Source organism: Lolium rigidum, chromosome 7 (assembly GCF_022539505.1).
Source record: "Lolium rigidum isolate FL_2022 chromosome 7, APGP_CSIRO_Lrig_0.1, whole genome shotgun sequence".
Classification (NCBI taxonomy): domain Eukaryota; kingdom Viridiplantae; phylum Streptophyta; class Magnoliopsida; order Poales; family Poaceae; genus Lolium; species Lolium rigidum.
Window position 1 is genome coordinate 21,344,933 of NC_061514.1, and position 19,692 is coordinate 21,364,624.

The following is a 19,692-nucleotide window of genomic DNA, read 5'->3' on the forward strand; positions in this document are numbered from 1 at the left end:
TTTTATATTGCCCTCGATTGTAATTCAGATAAATTTGGTTATAAGAACAATTTAAATTTAGCATGACATCATTACAACTATAACAAGGAATATTACAACTAATAGTTTATATGATATATCAAATACTCATCCTCGCCCTACATGCGCTCAAGTATTTTCCAAAAGACCCCTTGTCCGCGCCCAAGCAAGTGCTTCTGGCGATCGAGCTCAAGGCCAAATCTACAAACCCTCGTCGTAAAAATTGAAGCATCTCCGAAACACACCTCATAGATGTGGAGGGCTGTGGGATTTGCCGCAGCACCTACGACGATGCGCCGTCTCATGTGCTCAAGTACTGCCATGATTTTCATCTGTTATGTTGTGATCCAAATTCACATAAAGAAGGCCAACTTCTGGATCCATATTGGATCAATATCGGCGTGCCTTGCAGGTACTCCGCGGGGGAGGGGGGGGGTTCGCCCCTCGTCCCCGAGTTACTGATCGTCACCAACCGTCTTTAAATATCTCTACTCAGCCATCGGCTAGGGTTCACTAACGTCGTTTTCTAAATAGTTTCGATTCATTGAAATTTTGCTTACTAGTGTTATATTGTGATCCAAATTTCATATACTAAAGGGAGGCTTCCTCCCCCTCCCCCCGCGGTACGGATCGATGCCACCGCCTATATATACCTCTTGTAAGCCGCCGGCTGGGGTTTATCAGATTATAAGATAACCACCGATGCTTGTAAACACTCCCCGACATAGTGAAATATTTGCTGGCTCGTGCCCATAGTTTTTTCCCTTCTGCGTTGGAAGAGATTTTCCACAATAAATCTTATCTCCGCTGCATTTTTCTTTATCGTTTTTCATTGTTTTCTTGTCACGTTTATAACAGCTAGGGTCCATGGTTTTTTCCCCTCCTTATTGGAGGGGGTTTCTCCCATGTTTGGTTTGTTGGTTCTTCTTTCTTTTGCTTGTTGTCCTGAAGTGTGAGTATAAAACGTGAAATATATAAACCGCAACACGCACGCGTGAAGATATATAAACGGCAACACAAACGTGAAAGCCGAAGAGCCAAAGATAGATGCGTCCCGGATAACGAAAATCCAGAAAAGCCGCATTAAATAAACACAAGCGAAACTCCTTACGGCGAAGGCCCATCTGTCAGATCGCCTCTTCATCCTCCGCCCTCCGGACTCCTCCTCGGCGCCTCGCCTCCGCCTCGCCATCGCCCTCGCCGGAACCCTAGGGCAATCGCCGCGGCGCGGGCGGGCGGGGAGATGAACTCCCAGAGGAAGCGGATCCCCAAGATCGAGCCCTTCAAGCACCGCGTGGAGGTCGACCCCAAGTTCTTCGACAAGTCCTGGAAGAAGCTCGATGACGCCATCCGCGAGATTTACAACCACAACGCCAGCGGCCTCTCCTTCGAGGAGCTCTACAGGTTCACACCTCTACCCTGCTCCGCCCCTCTCGCCCTGTTTTTATTTTTATTTCCTAGATGAATTTTGTTCTGCGGCGTCCTGCGTGTGGAGGCAGGGAGGTGCGGCGACCGATGGTAAATATTTTGGTGCGGATTGGGATTGGATTGATAGATTGGATTCCTCGTGATGTGAGGGCGTGCCTGATTGTTTTTCCTAGGTTTTGTTGGATGGCTGCCGATTGGATTTGGGGGTATCCAGGAGTGTAGAGGTTTGTGATCGGTCAGGGGTGTCCATTAGGTTATTCTATATGTATGAATATTTGTTCTTTGTTATTTCGAAATTGGGATGTGCTAATAGGATCATATAAGTTTCATAGAAATTAGTTGCACAGGTTTTGCTGCGGTTATGTGTCTGCAACTTACACAATGCTGTATTTGGAAATTGGGATATGTTTCTCTGACCGTAGTTTCAGAGTCGCAGACATTGTGCATAATTTTGGTACAAAATACCTGCATGCGTTTGCCACACATTTGTGGCTGTGACTTGCGTAGTTCACATTTGTTGTTTGGAAATTGGGTAGCGTTGATCCAATTGTTGTTTCAGAGTCGTGGATGTATACTGATTAATTCGTCACAAATTAATTGTAAGGGTTTTCCCCGCGCTTGTGTGGTTGTGACTTGCGCAAGTTTCCATTCGTTGTTTGGACATTGGGATGTGTTGCTCTTGATTGTAGTTTCGGATTCGTGGATGTAGTTCTTAGTTCTAGCAGAAATTAGTTGCAAGGGTTTTGCCACGTGTGCGTGGTTGTGACCTGTGCAAAGCTTGTTTTTGTTGTCTGGAAATTGGCATGTCTTGCCCTGCTTTAGTTTGGGAAAATGTGTTCAGAACTTTTTTTTGGTACAAGTTAGTTGCATGGGTTTTGCCACGCTGGTGTGGCTGTGACTTATGCAAGTCCGTATCTGGTGTTCAATTGTTCTGTAATTTATATGTCTTGCAATGCTGTAGTTTTGGAGAAACAGCGCTAGGTTTTGGTAGAAATTAGTTGGGTGATTTTGACCTGCCAGTGTGGCTGCGATATAGGTGACATAAATATGTTTTTTGATGCGCTGCAAATTTTATGTTGCTCTTAATTTTTCCAGTGATGTGCGATGTGATTGAAAAGCCTATCCAGCTCACGTTATCTTAAGTACTTTGTTCTCAATTCTGATTGAAAAGCCCATCCAGCTCACGTTATCTTAAGTACTTTGTTCTCAATTCTCATCTTGAAAGCCAATATCTTATCTGGTGACTTCATCTGGTGCGTTTCACAGTAGTCATAAATAAAGTTGCTGAAATGACCATACTAGCCGTCATAATGTTTCAGTTAGCTAGTTTATTGTTTACCGGAGTAGTATAATTTGTCGGCGCACCACTCATGGATGCATAAACATGCACATTAACCCAACTCATTTGCTTGTCCCAGGGAGTTAGCAATTGGGCGGAAATGAATTATCCACATAGAATGAGTAACGACATCCACATAGTTCCATTGGGGTATGGTAGACTATTAAATTAGGTAGGCATATAATAGGAAATGACACTGAAATATTCTCCTCAAAACTTGCAAACACTGTTCTATTCTGAAATTTATTCCTTGCATGGTCATACATATGTTTTATTAGTTGGAGTCTTGCAATTATGCTATTGTACACTAGTTTTGGTCATCCTCTGATCCTTAGTTTGTTACAAAGAATCATTCTTTTTCATTTGTATATTTGCAAGTTCTGCTGTTACTAATATAGGATGAAAAGAGATACCTGATATGAAATTGCGGCGTATAGATGATCTTTTTAAGCAATTATTTGATAATACTTGTTAGTCTGGAATGTAAATCATGTAGGCAACTTGTCTGATTTTTTTTTTAATTCAGTGGAGAATTATTTCAAAGAAGTATGAAGCACACTTTTTATCATAATATATTGTACAAATGATTTTTCAGGAAAAGTAGTATTTATAATGTATTACAAATTGTGGCTGGCATGTGTGTTTCTTTGTCCTTCTTTCTTTTGGCGGGTGGTTTGGGGTTTGTAGTATTGTTACAACTAAGTATGCCGTAAATACATTGCAGAGTAGTCTATGTTGGTGACCTTTTTTAGGGCTTACCTGTGGTGGTGCTGTGAATCGTTGGACTTGAAATAGTACTAGAAACTGTTTACAGTTGTGACAACAGTTTAAGAAACTAATCTGGTTTTGTAATGTATCCCTGTGTGTTGTTCCTGTCCATTGAATGACTTCTTTTATTATTTGAATGTTATTTTAGGACATATTTTACTGACTGGTCTTGTTGCTGTTGGATGTTCATAGAAATATGACTATTTGAATTCCATTACTTAATACTCTATTTGTGTTGGCCAGGACTGCTTATAACTTGGTTCTTAACAAGCATGGTGGGAAGCTTTATGATAAACTGACAGAGAACTTGAAAGGACACCTCAAAGAAATGGGAAAATTAGTAGAGGCTGCCCAAGGTGGTCTGTTCCTGGAGGACCTACAGAGAAGATGGGCTGATCATATCAAGGCATCGCAAATGATCAGAGATATACTCATGTATATGGATAGAACATTTATTCCGACTAGCAAAAAGACAGCTGTGTTTGAACTTGGTCTGGAATTATGGAGAGATATCGTTGTCCGCTCTCCCAAAATTCAAGGGAGATTGCTTGACACGCTTCTTGAACTCATTCATAGAGAGAGGATGGGTGAGATAATAAACAGAGGTTTGATGAGGAATACAACCAAAATGCTGATGGAGCTAGGGTCTTCTGTCTATAAGGATGAGTTTGAGAGGCCATTCCTTGAGGCATCTGCAAGTTTCTATAGTGGTGAGTCACAGCAGTTCATTGAGTGTTGCGACTGTGGTGAGTATCTCAAGAAGGCTGAAAGGCGTCTCGCTGAGGAACTGGAACGTGTGACACAGTATATGGATTCCAAAACTGCAGACAAAATAGCTAATGTTGTGGATAAAGAGATGCTCTCAAATCACATGCAGAGGTTGATTCTTATGGAGAACTCTGGTCTTGTGAATATGCTCATTGATGACAAACATGAGGACCTAACCAGGATGTACGACTTGTTTAAGCGTGTTCCTGATGGGCACTCAACAATTAGATCTGTCATGACTAATCATGTTAAGGAGACAGGAAAAACTTTAGTGACTGACCCAGAGAGATTAAGGGACCCTGTTGATTTCGTCCAGCGTCTTCTAAATGAGAAGGACAAGTATGATGAGATTGTCAGTGTTTCATTCAGCAATGACAAGGCTTTCCAAAATGCTCTGAATTCCTCATTTGAGTATTTCATCAACTTAAACAACCGCTCTCCTGAATTCATATCATTGTATATTGATGACAAGCTTCGGAAAGGTGTTAAAGGAGCCAATGAAGAGGATATTGAGACAGTACTTGACAAGGTTATGATGCTCTTCAGGTACTTGCAGGAGAAAGATGTTTTTGAGAAGTATTACAAGCAACACTTGGCAAAACGTCTTCTGTCTGGGAAAACTTCTTCTGATGAAGCTGAGAGGAGTATGCTTGTGAAGCTGAAGACAGAATGTGGCTACCAGTTTACTTCAAAATTGGAAGGCATGTTCACTGATATGAAGACATCTCACGATACTATGCAAAGTTTCCATGCCGCTCTCTCTGGTAATACTGATGGCCCAACAATATCTGTCCAGATACTCACCACTGGGTCTTGGCCAACACAACCATGTGCTACCTGCAATCTTCCACCTGAGATCCTTGATATATGTGAGAAGTTCAGGGCTTACTACCTTGGCACTCACAATGGCAGGAGATTGACTTGGCAGACGAATATGGGGAACACGGACATTAAAGCAACATTTGGAAGCCGCAAACATGAGCTCAATGTCTCAACTTACCAGATGTGTGTCCTGATGCTATTTAACTCGGATGATGGTTTGACATACAAGGATATTGAGCAGGCGACAGCTATACCTCATGTTGATCTGAAGCGCTGCCTCCAGTCTCTTGCTTGTGTGAAGGGCAAGAATGTGCTGCGCAAGGAACCCATGAGCAAGGATATATCTGAGAGCGACACTTTCTTCTTCAATGATAAGTTCACTAGCAAGTTGGTCAAGGTGAAGATTGGCACGGTGGTTGCACAGAAGGAAACGGAACCAGAGAAGCAGGAGACCCGCCACAGAGTCGAGGAAGACCGAAAGCCCCAGGTAGAGGCTGCCATCGTCAGGATCATGAAGTCCAGAAGAGTCCTTGACCACAACAGCGTAGTCACCGAGGTGACGAAGCAGCTCCAGTCGCGCTTCCTGCCGAATCCTGTGGTGATAAAGAAGAGAATTGAGTCCCTGATTGAGCGTGAGTTCCTTGAGAGGGACAAGACAGATAGGAAGCTGTACCGCTATCTTGCATAGGTAGATGTCTCTGCTGTTGAAACGTTAGAAGTGTGCGTCCATGAACAAACGTGTCTGCTGTCAAAAACATTAGAACTGTCCGTCCATGAACAAACGTGTCTGCTGTCGAAACATTAGAACTTGTCCGTCCATGAACAAACGTGTCATGCTTTACTTTATGTGTACCCATACTTGGATTTTGGCTGTAGCAGTGCTGCACAGATCAGGTGGCTTTCTGACTTCAGGTCTGCCATCTCTGGTACATATATAGAGGATTATCTTATATGTTGCTGGTGATGAGCTGTTGATGCATATGATATATCTATTAAGCACAAGAAAGTGGCTAGTTATTTAAGGGGAAACCAGGTGAAAACCGATACAAACAAACAGAGCCAAGCTCACCCTAACAACAATACCACAGGACCACGCCCACCCTTGCTGATGACACATCGCAGACCGCGAAAGGACGTCAACCACACGAGCATAATCAACCGTGATCCGCTCCACCAAACTAAAAGGAGCAGACCCGGGATGCATGCATCAACAGAACAATGCCACAGAAGAAAGTTCCGCTGGTTATTGTACCCGTGGTGCCGTGCTCAAGTCTTTTACTTGATGCGTTAGTTCTTGCTCAAACAAGTTATGCATTGATGTTTGCAGCTTTTTTTGTGGTGTTTGATATGGTTTTGTTAGCTTTCTTCATGTCCAGAAGCGCAAAGCTTTCGGTGCTTCCAGAGTTTAGAGTGTTATAAGTAAACATTTGACCACATTGATTTTTTTTCCAATATAACTTCGTTTGCAGATTTGATGGTGATAACTTCATATTGGCAAATATTCCTTGAAGCACTTATCACATTGCGATGTACAGATAGAATGTCTATGGAAAAACAGTGTTCATTAGGATGACTAACCGAGCTAATGAAAATCGTCAAGTCAAATCCCAAAAGGTAAACATGAAAATAAAAACCGAAGGCCAAAATCGAGAGATCTTAAGGTTGCATCCCAGTTTCATCTGCTCTGAAACATAAACACTGCCATGGCAAAGGGGAAGCGTTTCCCATGACAAAACGAGCTAACGAATCAAAAGTAAATATGCTTAAACCCTAACGAGTCATCCATACATGAGCTGAGTTTGGTTTAGTATTACTTTTATTTACATAAACACGGTTATCTTTTTCAAACCATTGACCTAGCAAATCAAAATGACGATGCTAAAACTCTTGCCACTAATTTATACATGAGCTTCTAATATTACCTATATATATTTACATAAATACAGCCATGAGCCATCCACTTCAACCTGTCAAAGCTAAAAAAGAAACCCAAAATAAACATGCTAATAACCCCCAGAGGTACCTGATCGGTTCTGTAAGGAATTGTGCTATCTACACAAACGTTGTCACAGGTTTCAGTTAAACCTACATATTCGCAGTTCTGGAAAGGGTTGATGGGGGTAAAAGATGACTTCTTTATGAGAGGATCCATGAGGGTTGAGAATGGTCAGAATACGAGGTTCTGGGAAGATACTTGGCTGGACAATAGGCCCCTGTGGGAACAATATCCTTCTCTGTATCGTATTGTCAACCGAACCAATGTTTCGGTTGCACATGTTATGAAATGGGACTCCTTTAAACATAGGTTTCAGGAGATCACTATCAAATAATAGATGGGATCGATGGGTTCATCTTGTGCACCGCCTAATGGAAGTTCATCTCTCTGAAAATGATGATACTTTCCATTGGGGCCTCACCGAGTCGGGAAAATTTACAGTGAAATCCATGTATCTTGATTTGCTTGAAGGTAATACAGGAGATGTCAAGAAATTTATCTGGAAGATCAAGGTGCCACTAAAAATTAGGATTTTTATGTGGTTCTTCATAAGAAAGTTATCCTTACGAAAGATAATCTAAAAAAACGTAATTGGCATGGGTGTTCTAGATGTTGCTTCTGTGATCAAGATGAGACAATTCAACATTTATTCTTTACTTGCCCTTTTGCTAAAATCCTCTGGCGCATTATTTATATGACTTTTAATATTCCAGCTCCTTCAAATGTGACAAATCTATTTGGCAATTGGTTAAATGGGGTAGCTAAAAAGGATAAAGGCCACGTTAGAGTGGGTGTGTGCGCTTTATTTTGGGCTATCTGGAAGGTTTGAAATAAAGAGTTTTTCATCATTTTTGCAGGTTGTTCCCTTAATTACCCATTGGATCCATATGTGGTCCTTTATTCAGCAGGAGGATGTGCGACGGGACATGGATATTGGGTGCAACCGCTTGGCGATGGTAGCACGGGATTTCTACAGCCAGTGCGGCTGGCGTACTGACAAGCGACTCACATGAAGATCTTGTGGCGGCTTGTTATTTTTATCTTCTTTAGATGGTTGATTTTCATAGAAACTTTGAGCGATCCGTGATATGTTAATAAGGTTGTAACTCAGTACTTTAATAAATTCAATAAAGAGCCGTATGCATCGATTGATGCAGAGGCTGGGGTGTACCCTGTACGAAAAAAAAATCTACACTGCCGCCTGGCCTCGCCGGCGTCAAGGCTCCAACTGAGCTGAAGCTGACCTTGAGGGCCTTCACCTTCTTCTCCCTGAGCTTCTCCACCTTGCTGTGGCGGTTGGAGAGCTCGCCGTTCCTGAAGAAGGGGCTTGTTGACGGCCGGTACTCTGGGACCAGCTTGTCCAGAATCGCAAAGCTTTCGGTGCTTCCAGAGTTTAGAGTGTTAAGTAAACAGTTGACCATATTGAATAATGTATAACTTCCTTCCATATTTGATGGTGATTACTTCATATCGACAAATATTCCTTGAAGCACTCATCACATTGCGATGGACAGATAGAATGTCTAATGAAATTCACCAACTCAAATCCCAAAAGGCAAATATGAGAATAAAAACTCAAAGCCAAAATCGAAAGATCTTAAGGTTGCAACCCAGTTTCATCTGCTCTGAAACATAAACACTGCCATGACAAAGGGGGAGCGTTTCCCCATGACGAAACGAGCTAACGAATCAAAAATAAATGTGCTAAAACCCTGACGAGTAATCCATACATGAGCTGAGTTTGGTTTAGTATTACTTATATATTTACATAAACACGGTTATCTTTTTCAAACCGTTGACCTAACAAATCAAAATAACGATGCTAAAACTCTTCCCACTAATTTATACATGAGGCCATGAGCTTTAACTTAAGCCTAGCTAATATTAGGTATATATATTTACATAAACACAGCCATCCACTTCAACCTGTCAAAGATAATAAAAAATAACCAAAATAAACATGCTAATAACCACTGAAGATACCTGATCGGTTCCCTAAGGAATTGTGCTATCTACACTGCCGCCTGGCCTCGCCGGCGTCAAGACGCCAACTGAGCCGAAGCCGACCTTGAGGGCTTTCACCTTCTTCTCCCTGAGCTTCTCCACCTTGCTGTGGCGGTTGGAGTGCTCGCCGTTTCTGAAGAATGGGCTCGTTGACGGCCGGTACTCCGGGACAAGCTTGTCACCGCCCATCCTGTACCGGATGCCGCACGCGTTGCACAGCGTGCGTGGCCCATTTGGCCCGGCCCGCCACTGCGGTGTCTCCGTCGTCCCGCAGTGGCTGCATGTGCCCTCCTTCTGACTGTCCCGCTTTTGCCCCGCCGATGGCCGGTGGCCTCCGTTGCCATGGGCGGAGCTGAATTTGCCCACTTTGCTTTTATAACCTTGTTTGCTGAAGTTACCGCCATCATCAAGGAGACCGAGTTTTTGGGGTTTAATGTCGTTGTCATAACTGAATTCACCAATGTTATTGTGTGCGTCGTGGACAGCCGCCGCCAAGGGAGTGGATGGAAAGGTCAGGAACGTATGTGACCATGGCCGCTTGCGGTTGGGGACATTGACTGCTTGGCGGCGGCGCTTCGTCGGCACGTTCCAGTATTGGAAAGAAGAGGCTCTACCCGCTGACTCGGACTCCCAGACGTCGACGCCGACGATAGGCCGCAGTAGGAGGAACCGGAGGATGTTGCTGAGTAGTACGAGTTGCCGGCGGCGCTCGTGCTTTTCAGGCCCTGCGCACCGTGGTCTTCCTCTGCAGTCGGCCGGTATAGTACCAGCTGCGCGTCGTGCTGCGGCGGCGACGAGCAATCAATTCCGAGAGCCTCTAGGATCTTTTCGTCCAACGTGGGTATGTACTTTAGCACCTCATCGAGCGGATCGTCGGGGCAGCATAAGGGATCCGCAGGGTCAAAATTCTCATCCTCCTCGCTGAGACAGACATCATCCAAGAACGATGTTGGCTTCCGCATGCAATCGAGACGGCCACCACGAACAGCTTCTCACGGTAGATACGGAACGGCTGCGACGACGAAACAGATAGAGTAGAGAGTCTCCCAGGCAGAAAAAAAAGTATATGATCGATCGAGTAGAATCGCAACAAATATGTCAACAGATCCTATCCCATGTTTTACTCTCTAAACCGTTGCAATCTCTACCTCTAGGCTGCCCCCCTAGACGTGTTCCGATTCAGATACAGCCCGCGTGTTCCTATTGGTTTTCTACCAGAACAGCTGTCTACTGCATCATCCATGCATCGCGTGCGCGCGCGGGACGAACATGAGTCCATCGTCTCTTCTTTGTTTGGCACCCTATTTTTTTCCTGGTTTCTTTCCCTTTTTACTACTCCTATATTCTATTTATCTTCTCTTTCTTAATAGTTGGTCCCATTTTGCTGGTCTCACAGCGAGCCACGTCACCGGGTTAAAATTCTGGCCAAACCGGCACGCCCCGACACGCCTGGTCGCCCTTCTTTCCAAACGCCACGCCCGAACGGAGACATAGGCCGACACGCCCCTGAGCCCCCGACACGCCCGGCTGCCTTCCTTTCCAGACGCGCCCGAACGGAGGCCATCGATCTATGCTGCCCTTCCTCGCCAGATGGGCCGACTCTCTTCCTCTTCGATCTCTCCCCATCGATCTCTCCCCCACCATGGCTCCGCCTCCGTTCCTCTTCGTCCATCGCCACCGCTCGCACGACTCCGGCTCCGTTCGGCTTCTTCGTTCGCCCCCGCTCGCAAATCCCAACAGCTCTGCTCTCCTGCCAATCAGAACTCCTAATTTACTTCACCAATTGGTGATTCTCCTCTCCATCTTCAACTTCTTCACCACCACATCCCGTTTTAAACCGTTGGATTTAGTGCCGCCGACCCCTTCGCCTCTCTTCGTATCCTCCTCCCGATTCATGTCCCAAACCACCATTTGTCTTCCCCTTCCTGCAATATCCGAGCAGAGTTCCTTATTAATTTCACCTATATCTCCATGGCCTCATACATGCTACATGCGTGCTCTCTCTCTCTCTTCCTCGGGCTGATGTTACAGTTTCTATTTTTCTGATTGGGGATTTTATATATGTCATAACTTTACCTGCAGATTCCGTTTGGAAAAGAAGCTTTGTTCGGGATTGGGATCTCAAGTAGCGATGCGTTGGATTCTGGAGCTACTGAGTACCGGCTGATCCTCCCTGATACTAGCTGAGTTGTACTTCTACCATATATATGTCTCTCTGATTCGTTCGGTGCTTTCGCCTTCCAGGCGAGATTATAATTTTTGTCAGTTGTTACCATATAGATAATTTCCAATCGGTCTTATTTTTTTTATAATTCCCACCGCCCATGCAGGTTCGTCGTCTCTACAATCAACCTCGACTCACACAAGTAAGGTGCAGGGCCATCAGCGGCCAGTTTGGAAGCAACTGGTAGTTTTGTAACCCCTCTGCTACCGACCTACCGTGATCTGTTTTTTCTTTGTTCCTGCATGATGATGGCAATGCTACACGCCTACACCTGTAGCAAGATAAGCATATCAATTGTTTGCCCAGATTAGATTGCATGTCAGCAGTGATGTTTGCATTACTCTCGCCTTGCTCAGCTCATTCCTCCCTCACGCCTCTCCGTGTTCTTCTGTATGAATTCGTTTTGCAGGATGGCATAAACTTTGTTCACTGGAATCTATCCCATGGTATCTTCTTGAGGACAGACAAGGTAATTGCATCAGACGCGAGCCCTCACTCATGAGTCATGGCGTTCTTTAGGTACAGGTACTTTTTTGTACCACATGATCTGAATTTCAGTAGATGTGGTATTCATGCTCTCCCCTTTTCCAAAACATTTCTAGACAATCAAAATCATCTTGACGAGCTTCAGTCTTACTTGCAGTATTAAAAATTACAAACCATGTATGACATCAATCTGAAGACTCAAGTGTGAGTTTATCTCGAGAATTAGTGCTAGACATTATTAGCTGAAGAAACATGCAACTACAAGACGTCATGTATCCACAAAATGTATGCAATTTGACATCTAACAGTGAGCAGCGTTTTGCCACGAATTTTTCTACACTCTTTGATGTATCCGCTCACCGGAGTGAAATAGTCTGTTACACGTCCTTTTCTTGATAACACAGTAATCTGCTTACATAGAACAAGAATGTTAGATGTTTCTACTAAGAGGTGATGTGTTGTTTTTCTACCGCAGATGGAAGTTGCATCAACGTCATGACAAAAGATATGTTTCTTGATCCCACTTCATCCATCCTATATGTAAGAAGGGTAAATTTCGGGACATTTATTATTTTCCTCTAACCTTTGTTTTATGCTCTTTTGTTCCATGTGGAACTATAAGCACGGCTGGTATTTTGTAATCTGCAGGAACTAAATGCAGCTATTCGTCATGCAGAGTGCCTGTTCCAAAGTGCTAGCTTGGATGTGTCTACTTCAATAGACCTGTTTACTTGGTTCATTTGGAACCAAAAACAAACTCTACATAAATGATCAACATTAAATTATTGATCATCTGTTGAAAAGAGTGCTAGCTTGGATATGTCTACTTAAATAGGCCTTTTTACTTGGTTAATTTGGAACCAACAACAAATATACATAGAGGACGAATAGTAAATTATTGCCTGTTGAAAAAGTGCTAGCTTGGATTAGTCTACTTTAATAGACCTTTTTTACTTCATTTGGAACAAAAAACAAACTCTACGTAAAGGATCAATAGCAAATTATTGATCGTCCGTTGAAAAAAATATTTCATTCAGATTGCGGGCAAGCTGCACGTTTTTTACATTATGTATATGTTGGCGAGGAGAACACCAAAGCAACATTTGGAGGATCTTTTAGCATTTTTTTTGTTTTGATCTCTATTTGGCATTATTAATTATTATAATATAAGATACTTAGTAAGTGATGCTACAATATTTCAATATGAGCTTTAAATATTTCAGGAGTCATCCTCGAAAAACAACTTTCAGGAGTTTAATAAAAAAAATTGTACTTTAAGAAATCGTTTTCTAAAACGTTCCGCTGCAACGCGCGGGGTATCATCTAGTTACCTTATACACAGTCACCACATATTTGCCGATTTGGAATGTCAATATTCATATATTGAACTCCTTCAGTCCTAAAAAAAGTATGTCACGGATTTGTTTAAATTTGGATTTTAAATTTATACAAATATGCGACATATTTGCTTTTTGTGACGAAGGGAGCAAGATAATCAATATACGTGTGAGCCTTCATCTGGTAAAAAGTGACAAGGCACTGCCGTGTCACGATTGTTTCAACGACTCTTCAATTCTTGAGAAGATAATAAAAGAGACTACATAAGTCAAAATACATTTTCGACGGCATACACTCATGTCGCCGGGTACTCATGTTTACGTTGTCAGGTTTATGATTATCCAACGATGTTCTTTTCCGGCCTCCTAAGCATGGCATGCTCCTAAGTGGCAACATCTTACTTTGACTTTTCTAGAAAAAATGATTAAATTTTACATTGTTTGACTTCTCAATAAATTATACGTCCTATTTGTAGGAATAGGTTTGTAGTACTCACCGCGATCCATATTAGTTGATGCTAAAATAGATGTATCTACAACTAAAATGTATCTAGATATATCTATATTATCGTCAAGTAATACGAATCGTAGGAAGTAGTAGAAAATTATAGACAATAAAAATTATTGAGCTATCAAAGCTAAACTTTAGAAGGGATATGAGTGCAAAATCGACTAATTAAGGTATGAATTCGGGTTGATCAAATAATAATATGGTATGAATAATAATAAGGTATGAATTCAGGTTGATAATTTGGGGGCACAATTCGTGCTAGCAGATTGTAACCTTATGGTAAACACTCTACATCGTGATCCGACGGGAAACAAAACAACGGACCGACTAGCTGCCGTTTTATGAGTTGTTAGAGAATAATATTGCTGGCCCTCGTAACAAATGGATTTGGAAGTCCAAACTACCTTTAAAAATCAAGGTTTTCCTTCGGCAGTTGCATATTTCCTTTTCCCCCTCAGTTTTTAGTTTTTTTTCATTGTTCTTTTCTGTTTTTCGTGTTTCTTTTTCTTTTCTGGTTATTTTTGTTGTTGTTTCCTTTTTAATAAAATATGAATACTTTAAAATCTAACCATTTTTTGAACCTGGATATTTTTTTTAAAATCCAACATTTAAATATGAATATTTTTCAAGTCTCTTTCTTTCAAAATCTGGACAGTTTTCAAATATGAACAACTTTCAAAATCTGAACTTTTACAAAGCCGCGGACAATTTTCTAACATGAACTATTTCAGATCCACGATTTTCTAATTTTTTTGAATACTGTTAGTGCAGATCCACGATTTTCTAATTTTTTTGAATACTGTTAGTGCAGAAAAAATCTTAAATCCTTGAACATTTTCGAATTCATAGAGAATAGCAACAGTTAGTGAAGTGTAAAACTTCCTATCCCCTAGCATGTAAACATACAACCAAGCTAAGCTTTACTAAAGGCTTGTAGCGCAAGATTTCGAACCCACACAGAACCCAGCACCCCCAAACCACTTTAGCCACAACACAAGAGAAGAATAGATGATTGCCGCTTCCAATATTATCACAAAAGGAACAAACTAACAATCCAGTCCACTTTCTTTTCCTTAGGTTGTCTCTAGTCAAAATAGCATCATAATGCAACTGCCGAAGGAAAACCTTGATTTTTAAAGGTAGTTTGGACTTCCAAATCCATTTGTTACGAGGGCCAGCAATATTATTCTCTAACAACTCATAAATCGATAAAGTAACTGAGCAACTCAAGTCTTTATGGAGTTCCATTGGTTCAAAAGTTTAGAAGACAGATGTAGAGATATCAAAAAAAAAAAAAAACTGAGGAAATCTCCCACAAAGAGTCACATTATCCAACTAGGGATCCAACCAAAACCTAGCAAGGTCTCCTTCTTTCAAAATCACTTTGTTCCTTCAAAATAGGTACCCTTAACTTTCATCAAACCTACTCAACAAGGAGAATCATTTTGTTTTCACAGAAGCAACATATTTGTTCCTGGGATATTTTTGTTTCACAATCCTCTACCAAATCCCATCTTGAGTTTCCAACTTCCACCACCACTTAGTAAGGAGGATAATGTTTTCTTTTCTAAGGTCCTTAACCCCAGGACCCCTTTATTTTTAGATCTACAAACTCTTTTGCATTTAACCATATAAAATGTTTTTTTTCCTTTTCTTTTCCAGCCCAAAGGAATCTCCTTCTATGTTTATCTAATTTTCCACAAAGGTTTTGTTTAAAAGGAACATGGACATAAAATAAGAGGGTATACCCGAAAGAGTTGAATCAAGAAAAGTTAATCTAGCTCAAGAAGAGGCAGAATCATAGATCCAATCATCCAAAAAAAATTATCAACTCCGCATCCAGGAAATCCCAATCAATATTTTTCAAGTTAGAGAAAGTCAACAACACTGCTAAATATTTCAAAGGGAGCTTACCAATTTGATAATTAAACAGATCGGAATATAAGGCCATAGTATCATTATCCCCACCAATAACAACAATTTTCACTTTCCATGCAGTTTATTTTCAAACCTGACATCATTTCAAAAATATAAAGAAACAACTTGAGATTAATAGCTCGCTCAGGATCATGATTGATACAAATATATTATCATTACATATTGTGACACAACAACCCCATTATCAATTAAATCCAAAGCAAAACCAGTAATAAGATTGTTTTATTAAGCTTTTAACACCTTTTTTGTACTACACTCCACATCCATGTTAAAAAGAGTTGGAGATAAAGGATCTCATTGTCTCACCCCCTTTGCACTGTAAAAATAAGGACGAGTAACTTTTTTTTTAATTTCACACTAACATTACTATTATGCAAAAAAAAAAATCGACCAAGAGCACCGTTGTTCAGAGAAACCTCTAGCTCTATGACACTCAATCAAGAAATGCCAATTAACTTTATCATATATATGCCTTTTCAAAGTCAATCTTAAAAATGATTCCCACTTGCTTCTTAACATGAGCATGGTGCATTAGTTCATGTAAAGACAACATACAATCCATAATGTTTCTCCTCTTAATAAATGCATTTTTATGAATGCTAAACAGCTTGTCAACATAACGTTCCAATCGTAAGGATAAAACTATGGTAATCAACTTATAAATCCACCTCAACAAACAAATTGCTAATCTTAGCCAGAGATGATTTAGGCACAAGAGTACTAAAAATACCATAGTTTAATCTTTGAACAAGATTACCGACATGAAAGAAAGCAAAAATAGAAAATATATCAAATTTCACAACCTCCCAGCAATGCTGATAAAACTAAATGGGTATGTTATCATGACTAGGAGCCTTATTAATCTCCATAGAGAAAAGAGCATCCTTCACCTCTTTTCCTGAAAAAGGTCTCACCCAAAGTCATTGTTATCATCATCATTAAGTTTCTCCTTATGATCCCATAAGTTTTGATCAATATGAAACAAATTACCAGAAGCAGGTCCAAAAATATTCTTATAGTAGTCAGTGGCATGCTTGACTAAATTGACAGTCCCTTCAATAATGGATCCATTATCCAACATGGAATGCACCAAGTTCTTTCTTTTCCTTCCATTAGCAATTTTATGAAAATAAGCAGTATTTTGATCTCCTTCTAAAATACACCTACCATGAGCCCTTTGATACCAGTAACTTTCTTGTTTGGCATAAATATTATTTAACTCATCTTGAATATAAACCCTACGCAGGCACTTCAGTTGACAACTCACTATTTTCATCCAAAATTTCTAACACAAGCAACTCATTCTTAAGTTCCATCTTCCTTTTTTATTGTTACCAAAAAAAGTGCACCCCAACCCTCACAATGTTTCTTAAATATTTTTAATTTGATATTTAAATCTCAATATGGTCCATACTTTTCAAGGTTTTTTCCCAAATATTCTTAACCAGAGGAAGAAAGTCGGGATTTTTAAACCAAGATAGAAACACCCCGTTTTAAACATCTATAGAAGATTCACCAGATCAAGTAAAAGAATGATCATATTGAACTTTAACTACTTTAGTAATTGTTACCAAGAGGAAGAGATCATCCCAATCACTAGACATCAACACTCTATCAAGTGTTTCCAAAGTAGGGTTTCTTTGATACTTAGACCAGGTATAAATGCCCCCATACATGAAAATTTCTCTAAGGACAAGGGAATAAATACCATTATTAAACACCTCAGAGGAGTGAGGAACCACATAAGGTTTATTTTTACATGTCTTACAATATTGAAGTCACCACCCACAATATAGGGAACATCCACAGTGTTAAAAAAACTAACAACTCGCCAGGAAATGCTCTTTCAAATCTTCATAAGTTGGACCATAAACTAAAAGCCCATCTACAACTTTTCCTCTTATCCCACAATTTAACAAAATCACATGTTCCCCAATTTTAATCGTTTGAACCTCCAAATATTGATACTTAACATACATGGAGCGCGCATATCGGCGCATGTACTGACTCCTGTTCATCATATGTATGTGCAGCTTACGTCGCCGCCGCAGGGGGCGCACCACGACGAGGTCGACTTCGAGTTCCTGGGGAACGCGAGCGGCCAGCCCTACACGCTGCAGACCAACGTGTTCAGCCAGGGGCAACGCAGCAACAGTTCCGCATGTGGTTCGACCCCACCATGGATTTCCACACCTAATCCATCATCTGGAACCCCACCCATATCCTGTAAGTAGGGAAGCAAATGAGTTTTTCCTATCATGTGTGTATACATCGTCTTCTCAACGTAGAATCTGATACAGCTTACTGTCCCTATGATTCCAGGTTCTACGTTGACGGGACGCCGATACGGGAGCACCGGAACCAGGCGGCGAGGACGGGGGTGCCGTTCCCGACACGGCAGCCGATGAGGGTGTACGCGAGCCTGTGGGACGTGGAGGCATGGGCAACCGAGGACGGGCGCATCAAGACAGACTGGTCGCGGGCGCCGTTCGTGGGGTCGTACAAGGGGTTCGCGGCAAGCGGGTGCACGTCGCAGGATGTGGCGGCATGCGCTAGGTCCAATGGCGTGTGGATGCACCAGGAGCTCGACACCACGGCGAAGGCCCGCCTCCGGTGGGTGCAGAAGAACCACATGATCTAGAACTACTGCGCCGACACCTGGAACCGATTCCCGCACGGCCCCCCGCCCGAGTAGGATTGGTTGTCCATGCATGAAAGTAGATTTTGTTGCTATTGAATTTAGGGGTGTGTTGCTATTGAATTTGGGGGTGTGTGGATCCAATGGTCCGTAGAGGGTTTTTATGGTTGGGACCAGGCAGTATGAGCCGTCCAACCACTTGATCCAAAGTTCTCGATTTACCAATACTAGCAGATGCGATGCAAAACAGTTATCTTTGGTATACAAACAATCCCGCATGCGCAGGATATTTTCAGTACAAGCAAAAGACATGACCATGGGTGTTGGCGATGCAAGCAGGGCTCAGTAGTACTTCGATGACTCTACTGTTCAAGTTTAATGAAATGACATCGTTCCAGTTGTCAAAGAGAGAGAGAGAGAAAGAGATAGAGAGAAATGAACACGGTCGGCAGGCGCTGCATCGGTGATCCTGTCCCCCAGAGCTCCCACGCCACCTTGAACGGCCGCCGTCGGCCATCGCCTCCGCAACCGCCATCCTATAGCTCCTACACGGTGCTAGGGCTTTCCCCACCTGCCGCCGCACCACGTACCTCACATTGTAGCTGTGACCGGAGGACAAATGGGTGAAATTTTAGTTCAGAGTGTACAAGCTCTTAATTTGTGCAATCTTCAGGTTTATACACAGGTACTTGCAGAGAATTACAATTTGTACTTAGGTGTGCTTTCTGAACAAATTGATTACTACCCATTGTACTTTTTGTGAAAAAAGAAACGAAATTATCACAGATTCATCTTCAGGGTCTATGTTATCGTTGATATATGGGTCAGCCCGTGTTCTCATGACTTAAGGTCATGTACTCCCAAGGCAAGTCCCACACTAAGGATCCAATGACCTCATCGATGGTGCAACACCCACGCATCCATCAAGACATCCTGTACTAGACAACCATACAACTTAGATCACAAGAACTACTTGTTCAACAAGGCATGAAGCATCTTAGTATTAATGTTGCCTCTTTTTCCTACAAGTGTTGTCGTTTGGATTGTAATGATGCACCTTTTCTAGAAAAAGCACGGAATGATCATGGGGCTTAAGTGTCTGTAATTTTCCATCCATATATGATCTTCCATGTATGAAAGAGTATCTATGCTGATTCACCTTACTAATATATTTCCTCCTCGAAATATACATTTTCCCCGCTTTGTAAATAAAATAACCACATTCATACATAGTTCAAATGCAGGTCAAAAATGAAAAAAAAAATCTGCTGGGACACCAACACAAGCATCTCCAATTGACAAAAAAGAAGGTAACAATACAACTTCAGACTGTAGAGCAACTCAAAGGCTAGACTGAGTGCATAAATGGTGACCCGCCAATAGAAGATCCTACAGCATGTCGTCTAGCCGGCCCC

At 41.8% G+C, this 19,692-nt stretch overlaps 1 protein-coding gene and 1 pseudogene across 1 annotated transcript; both read left to right on the forward strand.

Moving 5' to 3' along the window:
- Nucleotides 1-1,201: 1,201 nt before the first annotated feature.
- On the forward strand, nucleotides 1,202-6,095 carry LOC124674095 (cullin-3B-like). The gene is made up of 2 exons (XM_047210126.1): nucleotides 1,202-1,422; nucleotides 3,797-6,095. Exons 1-2 carry the CDS (start codon nucleotides 1,262-1,264, stop codon nucleotides 5,829-5,831), a joined length of 2,196 nt encoding a protein of 731 aa, XP_047066082.1. The 5' UTR covers nucleotides 1,202-1,261; the 3' UTR covers nucleotides 5,832-6,095.
- A 5,372-nt stretch (nucleotides 6,096-11,467) lies between these two features.
- Nucleotides 11,468-18,334, forward strand: LOC124671006 (annotated as a pseudogene).
- The last annotated feature ends 1,358 nt before the right edge of the window (nucleotides 18,335-19,692 follow it).